Here is an 11,578-nt window from a genome sequence, read left to right on the forward strand (position 1 = left end):
ATTTTGTCAACTCTTAAATAACATAATGTTAAAATATTTGCACCCAGCAACACAGAAATGTTCTTAAAATGTGTGCCTCGGAAATTCTGATTTCATTTTCAATTCAATAATTTTCCTTTTTATTCTTCCAAAATTATCATCCTGTTTTTAAGATATCATTTTAGTGTCGTATTTGAGCCAATTCCTATACAAAATGTAGTTTGGCAAATAGTGATACGAATGATAATAATAGGCTACAGACAATGATTATTATAATACTGTACATTCTTTCCATAAGGTTAAATACCACTAAGTATGTATTACACGGGTTTCAATGGGAAAATGGCTAATGTCGGGTGGAATTTTGTCATATTCAGAACTCTCACAGTTAAATGCCACTAACATCAGATGAAACTATACGATTTAGATGCCACATGATCAAAAACTCAACTTAGGTTGACCTGAGACTTTTCTTGTTTTAACGCACTGAACCGTAAACACCTTAAAATGGCAGTGCGCCCTCGAAGCTGAAAGTTACGATATGGTAGGGCGAATATTTACTAAAAACCGAAGCCGTGCGTATGAATTTTGGTACTATTACAACAAAAATGTCATATAATGAGAAAAAATATACCATATTGAATCATCAAACCCTAAAAAGTACTTTTTTGGCTATAAAACTTGATCAATTTCAGCGATTTTAATGCAGTCTGTTCAGATGCAATGCAAACAAATAGTTACTCGTCGTATTTCCATGTATCGCCCAGGCCTATTAGTGGTATGTAACCATAAGAGCTGTACGTTTAGATAGAGACTCCACAACCGGACAATATGACAATGAACATTATTTAACAACAATGATTTTGGAACAGAAACATGATTTTGGCAACCTACGCCACACTTTCCGTTTCATTTTCGTGTCAACGCAAACGGAAGTGATGTAGTTGTAGAAACATTGTTATTTTCCAACACACTCTTATCGAGGTGTTATTCTTATGGAAGGCAATCTACGAGAACAAATCGCTTGAAAATGCTTTTAATTGCCAGAGTTGGGATATTTATGGTTTTGACTGGTACAACTGTGACAGGTATGATTCACTATTATTATTAGATCTTTTTAATAAATTGAAAGAAATCTTTACATACGCGTATTATAACGAGATACAAAAGACTAAAATAATGATTGTTACATCTCCTGTGAAACGGGATTTATAAACGTAACTTTATATGGTCGCTACGTACAAACTATATATGTGATTTGATTAGGTAAAATCAGTTGGAAGTCGGAAATATTGATTTTCAGATATAGCAAAACAAAGGAAATAATTTCTTTTGTTGCCTTTTGTTTTGGAAACTTTTCATATCTTTGGAACTAAATTATCAATTTCAATGGGGTTTTCTGCAAAATGTAGCTTTACAAATGATCGATGAAATCATATAGAAAACTGACAATTTAGTATGCCCGCCTTCAGACTGATATTGCTTGATCACACCACATATTCTAACCATGTATTATATAACCATACTGAATAGTATTTAGTGTCAATTATTATCAATAAAGTGACACAAATGCTATAGTTAATCATTCTTTCTCAATAAAGAAACATTATTTTCTCGCAGTGGTGTAGCAAGGGTGGGTCAAGGGATGGCACGTGCCCTGGAGGCACTGGTGCCGAATCGACCAATTAATCGCTCCAGATCGATTCTTCGCCACCTCCAAGCGGTGCAGTCAACATTTTCACACATGTCGCGCGCATTTCAACATAAATAGTCATTTGAAAGACCGTTTCAAGACTGAAATTCAACTTGATTATAACTGAATAAGAAATATGTGTGCTTTTCAGAAAGCTTTTTATTGGTTCCGCTGCCACTGTCGGGTAGCACATTGATGCTCACATTTTATTTTCTCCAGCCATTGATGTCATTGATATACGTTTAAAATCAATCAACGCCAACTATAGCAACGAAGGAGTAGTTCAAATCAAATCTGGCACAGAATGGTATGTTGTATGTCGTGACGGAGATAAAACGTGGGGTCAACGGGAAGCCATGGTAGCATGTATACAGCTTGGGTATAAAGGTGGATGGACATTTAGTGTCGAGAAAAATGCTTCAACGTTTTTAAATCAATATTCCAGCGATTTTGATTGCAGTGGAAGTAAGGATGGTAAGTGTCTTTACGCTGTTAAATCTTAGTTAACAACAATATGAATTTAGCAACGGTTGCTTACAAAAGATTTTAGGTAAAAAACATAAGGTAAAAATGTCAACATGTTTTTAAACCAACAGTTGCTGAGTTCCTGTAGTAAAAAGAAATTAGGCAGCAGAAACAAATCCGAGCTTTGGATCGACCACTGATGCTGCTTCGATGCATGTTATTAATGAACTAATAACTAATTAGTCATAATTAATGTTAAATTTATATTGATCATTGTTAATTGTCATTTAATTGATTTCATAAATAATGAAAATCGACCAAGCATCGACGGTCGATAACAAGATCGAACTAATTTGCTCATATTGCCTTAATGTTCTAAACGATGCATAAAACCTTTGGCGTATTGAATATTACGCGTATTATGAGTTAACATACATTATAAATAGTCATTATAACAAGCATCGGGATTCAACGGAAAGCGCCAATTTAAATGATATATAAACAAAAATCCTGCCTGGCTGTCTGAACAGCTCTTTTCAGAGCCACCAAAACTTCTTTGTTAACTTTTTAAACGGCTCAGCATCAAGCTTATCACTCTAATGATGTACAACACAACGAACTGCGAGAAAGTTTACTTTCATCCCTGATAAAAAATGTAATATGGTTTAAATGATTCTTATTAAACTTAATTATATTTTCATTGTTCTCATGATAAAGCTGAAATGAGTCTTCACTACTGTATAGGTTCCAAATTTGTTAAGAAGTGCCCAGACTCATCATATCCAGCAGGTGTACATTGCTACAGTAAGTGCTTGAATGTTTATTTTATTTTATTTTTATTTTTATAACAATGCGTATCTGGCAACTAATATCAAGCATACTTCAATTTTCCTAAGGAAGCAGGTATTTTAAATAATTGAAAAAAACCACATACAGCTTATTAATTGCCTTAACATATTAATATAACTACCTCTCCACCTCCAGCAAATATAGATTAACATGGAAGTAAAGGAACACTTTAAGGAATCGGACAGCAACGTTTACCCATTATTTTTGTGAGAACTGAGAGCACATCAGACATATTGAATTACATTCTGAAGAAACGAGGGTTGTCATTGCCACAGGCAATTTCGGACCGGGAATTTTGAATGATATTAGAGACATTGCGATTTCCAAACGTAGACATCGGACGTACGTTGATCTATTCAAAACCACTCTCCTGTATCGAAGCGAGGTCACGTATTTAGCTATTTTTGAAGATATTCCACGTGCGAAATCGACGTAGATACATCGTTGAAAATGCACAAAATTGGTCCATTTCACAATATATTAAAGACAGTCAAAGATAATGAACATATGAAGGAAAGTCTAATTATTATTATGATCCTTTTTGTTTTTTATTAATCATTATAATAAAGGTACAGCGATGTGTTAAAATGGACTAAATTTAAACGCAATATGCACACGCAGAGATTGCCCATTGAAATGTGTGTGATACTTTGCGTTAAGAAAATTACATTGCGATTTCCCATTTTGGATTCCAACGTAGAATAAAAACGCAGATGCTTACGTGAAATATGCTGATTTTACCTCATGTCTAAGTCCATGCAACGCGCCTAATTTTCAGGACGAAAAAGTCTCATTTTGAAACTTAAGTCATGATGTATGTATGTAGTGATCTTTAATCTACCAAAATATATGTTTTGGGGCAACTATAATATTTGGGGAGCACAAAAAACAATTAGGTTTAATGAGCATGTAGGTCAAAATTTTAATCAAAATCAAAAGCGGTCTGTTTGAATTTAAGCAGAGACTCAGCTCACTGTTATTTTATCAATTACTATGCCCTCTATCGACCTAGGTTAGAAGCTGTTGAGATTTGATCAAATAGCATAGTCTTTATTTCAGCTCATTTGTTCTCCTTCGTGACGAATGAGCAAAATCCAGTTTGGAACTGAGACTAGCAATATTTAACACCGTATTAACGTACGCGAAAACGTACGTGCTACGTGCTGCGTTTGGAAAATCGCAATGTCTCTATTATGTATTGAGAGCCGGCTTTTTTTTTTTTTTTTTTTTTTTTTCGTTTTTATTAATATGAGTTTTTTTTAAATTAGACCAATTATGGAAAATGTTATTGCATTTGTTATACAGATGCTTCATTTGCTTACTACAGAAAGCACAACAGGTCCCGGGGTTTAAATTAATAATCATAATTTACTAAATAAAACACTTTTTAAATTTATTAAGCACATTATGCCAAGCCTCAATACTGGAAAATGCCTTGTGGGAAATGGTAAAAATGTACAACAGTAGATTTCTGAAAGACAACACAGGCACATTAATAACCGTGGATGAATGCGAACAAATATATTGTTTATTTTCTAGTTTAGTTTTTGTTCTTCCCCTTATTACTTTATTTCCTTCTTTTTTACTTCTGCATCTTATATTCGCAAGGCAATTTTAGTGTTGACTTATTGGGAGGTGTTGCACCAAACATTGGAAGAGTCGAAGTCCAATACGACGATATGTGGGCTAGCGTTTGTTATCAATCGTTAAAGCAGGGTTCGAAATCATGGACCTTTGAAAATGCGCAGGTGGTGTGTAGAGAGCTTGGGTTTCCAGGAACCATGTTTGCAAGACAAGGTGGACTAGGACAAGGAACTCATGAAGCTGCTATGCATGATTACAGGTGTAAATATGGTAAGTTATTTCGGACTAGAATAGTTTCCCCCTTTTTTTCAATATAGTAGGATCTATCGGGAGTCAAAGATCTGATATGAAGGGAAAAGACTTTTAATATTTAATACATAAGATAATAAAAGGCCTACTTATTGTCTTTTAAGATTTTTCCAGTTTACACGAATGCCTTCCAAGACCGCCAATCATTCTACCCTCTCAATACCAGGGACCATCATGCGGAGCTGGAATTGGCAAAGAAGCTGTGGCTATATGTTCAGGTATGTAGTGTTAGGCCTATGCTGGTTTCATATTGTCATGTCGCTTGCCACACAATCGAGGCTTGTGATTGGATGATACATCATATCGATTGCCGCAGCGGTAAACATCATGGAAGTATGACGGTGGTATTAAATTTACCTATGTATAAAAACAACATGATAATTTTTACCTCCTTACTTTAGTTTCCCTTTAGGGTTTCAATTCACATTAAATATATTCAGAGGACGTACATGATCCATGGTCATGGATCCGGGACCACATTCACAGGCAAATAATTGGAACCCAGCAAAATAAATCTATGAGAATGCATTTAAGATCCTTACACGGGTCATTATTTCCAAAGAGTAAGTGGAATAGTGTGGAATGGGACTGCTTCTGCTTCTCACACACTTTCTTCAAGAAACAGGTCTGGTTCCACCCTATTACATTTACTCACAGATTTCTTGTGTTGGGTGCCAATTATTGGGCTGTGAATGTGGTCCCGGAAGCTGTTCCATGTCAGTGCATTTTGCTGTTGTATCAGTTGGACAACTGTTTAGTTACTGAACAATGTTTAGAGTAGAGTATTGAAGTAATCCTGTGTTCAATTTTTGTTCATTTTTATGGACAGGAATTTTTAAAAGATATGACCTTGTGAAACATTATAAGTTTCTTTTTGAGGCCAGTTTACAATAGCCTTGGGTTGTCATGTAATTCCTTGGAATAGGAACAGACTATCTTCTATAGCATTTGGTTATTACCTGATGAGAATCTTACTATATGGGGTATTGCACTGTATAACTTACTGAAAAGGCACTGAAAAAGCTTTTAAAATAATACATATTTTAAGGTACTCGAAACCCAATGTAAAATGTATTCACTTTCATGTATAGAAACTATATTGCCAACATTGTTACATTAAATAACAAATAGAAAGCCAAATAAAAAATTGAAAGGTAAACAGAAATTTCTCACATTATTAGTTTCCTTTCATTTTCATTGTTTTATAATGTACATTTCATTTTCATTGTTTTATACCGGTATGTACATACTAACCTTACAGAATCGCATAATGTAATCCAATAAACCATTTTATTTAACGTATAGTTCCTGGTTATGTGGGATGCTTCAAAGTTAACAACAAGCAAACGCCACACGAACTGTATTTGGGAAGTCAGAATATGACGATTCGAAAGTGTCGCAATCACTGCAGAGAGCTTGGTGTACAATTGGCCTGTCTATATAACGGTGACACGTGTTTATGTCGAGAGACAGTTACAGATTCTGAAAATAATGGAGATGAAAATTGTAACTCTGAATGTACTGGACAAGAACTCGAAACTTGTGGAAGTTCTAATACAATGTCTGTATACAATGGTAAATAGGGCTATAAATTATAAGAACGGTTTTCGTGACTGAAAAGTATTTTATGACCAGTAAGACATATAACAGATAAAATTAGAATTCGGCCAAGCACTGAAAACGATATTGATCATGTTGATGAAAGTAATAACGTTGATGAAAGTAATAACGTTGATGAAAGTAATAACGTTGATGAAAGTAATAACGTTGATGTAAGTAATAGCGTTGATGAAAGTAATAACGTTGATGTAAGTAATAGCGTTGATGAAAGTAATATCGTTGATGTAAGTAATAGCGTTGGTGAAAGTAATAACGTTGATGAAAGTAATAACGTTGATGTAAGTAATAGCGTTGATGAAAGTAATAACGTTGATGTAAGTAATAGCGTTGATGTAAGTAATAACGTTGATGTAAGTAATAACGTTGATGTAAGCAATAGCGTTGATGTAAGTAATAACGTTGATGTAAGTAATAGCGTTGATGAAAGTAATAACGTTGATGAAAGTAATAACGTTGATGTAAGTATATTCTCAATCTCACAACAACATGGTTTACTTAAGTGAGCTTTCGGTTTGCGGTCGCTAATCCTTTTTCAAATTGCTTCAAACGAACTCGTCTGCAAAGACTACGATTTTAGAAGCCCCCATCGTTTACATTAATCTACATTTGTCTCTATATTGCCTATAAATGATGCATGAAGATATAAACTATTAAAGATGAAATGAATACAAAACAAAACAATAAAATAAAAATTAAACCATACCCACCTGGATGTAAAAAATATATATAATAGAAAAAGTTTTCTTTAAATAATTAGAAGTTTTGAGATTTTAATATAATATATGCACACATTAAAAATTACCATTTGAGTTAATCATCGAAGCTTACATTTTCTCAATTTTATTGATCTTCAGTAAGTGCTGGCATATGTGATGATCCATTGAATGGCAGTGATATCTACTACTATGGTGACATATTTGCCAACTGTCCGCTTGGTCTTGAACTGACTGGAGCTCAATCAATCCAATGTGTAATGGGAGAATCTGAACGAGATATGAAATGGAGTGACGACTTCCCAGAATGCAAAGGTTAGGAAAGAATAATTGAAATATCTAATGTAGGGTTTTATTGATCTTCAGTAAGTTCTGGCATATGTGATGATCCATTGAATGGCAGTGATATCTACTACTACGGTGATATCTTTGCTAATTTTACCTGTCCTCCTGGTCATCAACTGACTGGAGCTCAATCAATCCAATGTGTAATGGGAGAATCTGAACGGGATATGAAATGGAGTGACGACTTCCCAGAATGCAAAGGTTAGAAATGAAATTGATGAAATTGAAAAAAAGTAACGCAGCAAAATTTGAATGCAGTAAATTAGCAATATGAACCTTGTAGAACCTTATATATTTACTTTGAGAAGTGATATAGATGAATAATATTGATATAAAACAATGTTTATGACGGTGTACGCGGGGTAAATGGAACGTATTCATCAACTTTGCTGATTATTTCTTACAACAGAAGTTGAAACTTAAAAACAACAGTTATTAAAGCCATGGTACAGTTTCAATATTTTGTTGTTGCATTTAGAGAAAATATTGTCAATTCTTAGTCAGTGGGAGTGGTCTATTAGTAGACACATAATCTGATTGGACAATCGCATGGTTTTGGGTGTCGTCTATCAGGCTGTAGACGACCCCACGTCATCATGAGTGTTGATAACGCGTAACACGCTCATAGAGGTGCGCGTATGTATCGCGTTGTATGCGTAGACGCAGTGCATAATACTCACACGCGCTAGCAGTACGCGCAACAAAAGATGTGAAGTTGTAAACAAGTTTCGTTCATTTTAGAAAAAGGGGAGTTTTTATGACGGTAACTTAATTTTTGCTTTAAAAAATAGTTTACAGTTATTAAAATAATATTTAACTGACTAAGAATGAGAATAAACGATAGGAATTTTTATTTTTCCTATCCTCTACCTATGATAGACGACAGGCAGGTCCAATATTTTTATCGTAGCGCCGGCATCCACTACTCAAAATATTGGACCTGCCTGTCGTCTATCACACGGTAGAGGATAGGCAAAATACAAATTCCTATCGTTTATTCTCTAATAAGTAAAACGTTATACTATATCACGAGTATAAGTCAGCAAGTTATATTTTCCTTCATATACCCGAAGGTACTTTTAAAATAATATGCATGTAAATTAAAACTGTACTCGAGCCTCACGTGCACATGGGAAATGTTATAAAACCTAAAGAGGCACTTCTAATCTAATGAGGCAATAACAAGCATCACCAACATGATCCATTAATTATATAATCATGCTAATCTTAAAACACTTGTATCTGACAACGTTTTGTTTCTTAACGAGGACAATGTTTTTACTTCATTCGCAGATCAAGGCGATGGTAAAGTTATGGACAATTACAAATTAGGTATGGGCTGATCCACTGCGATAGTATATTATCGAAAACACACAATATAGGTAGCAGTCAAACATTACAAAGATATAACAAAATACGACATTATTACTTTAAAATAAGGATTTTGTGTTTCTTTGCGAAAGTCTTAAAGGAGGATTTCGTGATCCTAGCATCCTCTTTTTATGACATTTTTCAGTAGATATCCACGAAAAAAGCTTATTCCCAAAATGTCAGTTGATTCTGATTTTGCGTTTGCGAGTTATGCATGAATCATGATTTAGTGTATTACACTGCTCCATATACCACTGTTGTAATTTCGTTCAGGGATACCAGAACGAAATTTAAATTTGGCGATATTTTTGCTAAACGAATTAATCTGCAAGAAATTTTTGGTACATAAACATTATGTAGCCAGAGGTATCCAGTGGTATAAAAATCTCGATTTTTTTGTTGGAAAAAGTGGGGGATGAGGCTGTGGATCACGAAATGCCCTTTGAATTGGCAACAAAAGTATCAATACTTTGAAATCATATAATCCACTTGCAATCATTTCATTGGTTATATTTCAGTTATTGCGCTATGTACGTCAGTAGCACTCCTAATTATTCTCATTACTGTGACAGTATTGATACTCTATAAGAGGTTCGTATAGTATTCATTATAATGAAAAAAGTTAAGAAACCTTATCAGAAAGACAGTAAAGACATTGTTGTTTTCTCACTTTAATTTCGTTTAGATTATACCATATTGAGTACATAATACTTTACAGGGGCCTTTACAATAAAATCCAAAAAGGACACTTTGAAGATTTGTTTTTGTATTTCCATGAGTGGACCTATACCACTAAAATTACCCCTTTAGGTTTTTAGCCATATTAACAAAAAGTAGAAATTTCATTTTGTCAACTGTTTTCCCACTTATGGAGCTATTTATTGGAGAAACCGCAATTTTTGGACCTTTGTGGATATGGTTGAATAGGAGTGCTACTACGGCACCAACCCCCGCGTATGGGCCTGATTAAAGTCCCACGTCTAAGCCCCCCCCGACCCTAAGATGTTGGTCAAATATGAATTTTCAAGCAGTCTGCAGTTGGTTTTTCTTTTTTCTTCAATTTGATAATTTCAGGAAACAACAACATGAACATGAAGAAATAAACGTGGACGATTCTATATATGACGTGATTCAAGACACGATCTGTAGTCTAAGACCTGCCGAGGTTGAACGGAGAGGCAGCGAGAGAGTAACTACTAGAGAAAAGCTGGCGGCATGTGAAACCCACCAAACCTGCACAGAGATATGCCAAGTCTGTCGCTATTCATACACCGATTTTGCAAGTTCAGATAACTCTGTATGTTCATCGACTAGCAACTATGATCAGAAAGAAGAAGGATGGATAAAGAATTGCGTGTATGATACCATTAATACGGAGACAGAGCTAAATGATTAATTATTATTAATGAAGGACACAGTCAAAAGATTCACATTCGTTGCTCATTTACGAGGGCCAATTTTGACAAAATTTGGTGATTTATGTGAAACATTTTGAACACGTACATAATTTGTAACATTTACTGTAAAATTTACATCAAGTATAAAGATTCATATTCAAGAATTCACGTGACACCGGGGACTGAATAGTGTTACAAAACATGAAAGAAGGGTCGTATTTTAAAAAGATAGCATCGATCGAATGTTTCGGATTCCATTTTTTGCTGTATCATGTAATCGATACTAAGGGTCTCTTTTTTGAACCTCTCAAATCGCCATTTTATGTGTCTTTAATTGTACTGGTTCCTTCTTCCTGTGTTACCTTTACATTAAATTTGCTCTGGCACTCACAGGATGTGATCGATTTTGTCTTATCTTGGTCACAACCATTATCATCCATGATCATACAGGTCACATAAAACTCATGGGGCCAAAGGTCACACAAGGGTCATAAGGGATAAAACGTTATTTCAGCTCAAAATGCTACTGCTCCCACAAATTATTGACGCTACCTGCACACGTGTTTTGGTATTACTAAGTGTCTATAAATCATACACAAATTTGGGGTCAAAGGTCGTTAAGGGGTCATTACCAAACCAAATACCTTCAAAATGCTACTTCCCTACGCAGGACAGTGCCCTCACTTGCACACATGCATTGCTGTTACCCAGAGTCTATAAATCGTGCACAGGTTTCGGTTCAAAGGTCATTTAAGGGTTCACTTCCGGTATAAAACCAAATACCTTCAAAAATTCCAGTCAAGAAAACATAGCAAGACGGTTTGTTCACACATGAATTGTTGTTACTCAATGTAATTGTTACTCATTGTGGTGAATAACATAGCAGAGTGATGCCACATACACACATGTATTGACATTGGCTATGAGTTGTTAAAAGATTTTGGGGTCAATGGTCATTTGATGGGTCACACCACGGCTGTGTTCGTGGTCTTAGACGACAGCCATCTATAGTTCTTTCTCTGTCGACCTTTTACATTTTGCCCTAGCAGTCACATGCTGACATTCTGACCTAACTTGGTCACAACCATAACCGACCAAGCCATTGTGTCACATGAATTCGTGGGGTCAAAGAGTCATAGGGATAAAAACGCGTTATGTTAACTCAAAATGCTACTTCTCCAACAAATTACGTAAGACAATGACTCAACTTGCACATATGCATTGTTGTTACCCAGTGACTATAAATCATACAC

At 35.0% G+C, this 11,578-nt stretch overlaps 1 protein-coding gene and 1 long non-coding RNA gene across 2 annotated transcripts; both read left to right on the top strand.

The window, feature by feature from the left end:
• Window positions 1-232: 232 nt before the first annotated feature.
• On the top strand, window positions 233-7,589 carry LOC140167282 (lysyl oxidase homolog 2-like). Its single transcript, XM_072190615.1, has 7 exons — window positions 233-1,067; window positions 1,892-2,146; window positions 2,855-2,941; window positions 4,595-4,840; window positions 4,984-5,097; window positions 6,185-6,454; window positions 7,354-7,589. Exons 1-7 carry the CDS (start codon window positions 1,010-1,012, stop codon window positions 7,530-7,532), a joined length of 1,209 nt encoding a protein of 402 aa, XP_072046716.1. The 5' UTR covers window positions 233-1,009; the 3' UTR covers window positions 7,533-7,589.
• A 1,855-nt stretch (window positions 7,590-9,444) lies between these two features.
• On the top strand, window positions 9,445-10,717 carry LOC140168314 (uncharacterized). The gene is made up of 2 exons (XR_011861192.1): window positions 9,445-9,519; window positions 10,003-10,717. It is a non-coding gene; the product is annotated as an uncharacterized lncRNA (long non-coding RNA).
• Window positions 10,718-11,578: the final 861 nt, after the last annotated feature.

Source organism: Amphiura filiformis, chromosome 13 (assembly GCF_039555335.1).
Source record: "Amphiura filiformis chromosome 13, Afil_fr2py, whole genome shotgun sequence".
NCBI classification, from domain to species: domain Eukaryota; kingdom Metazoa; phylum Echinodermata; class Ophiuroidea; order Amphilepidida; family Amphiuridae; genus Amphiura; species Amphiura filiformis.

Excerpts from the sequence above, each read along its gene's own strand:
- LOC140167282 (XM_072190615.1), top strand. The coding sequence starts at position 1,010 with ATGCTTTTAATTGCCAGAGTTGGGATATTTATGGTTTTGACTGGTACA. Across the intron at positions 2,147-2,854 it reads TTGCAGTGGAAGTAAGGATG|CTGAAATGAGTCTTCACTAC; the intron begins GTAAGTGTCTTT and ends CTCATGATAAAG. Across the intron at positions 2,942-4,594 it reads AGCAGGTGTACATTGCTACA|GCAATTTTAGTGTTGACTTA; the intron begins GTAAGTGCTTGA and ends TATATTCGCAAG.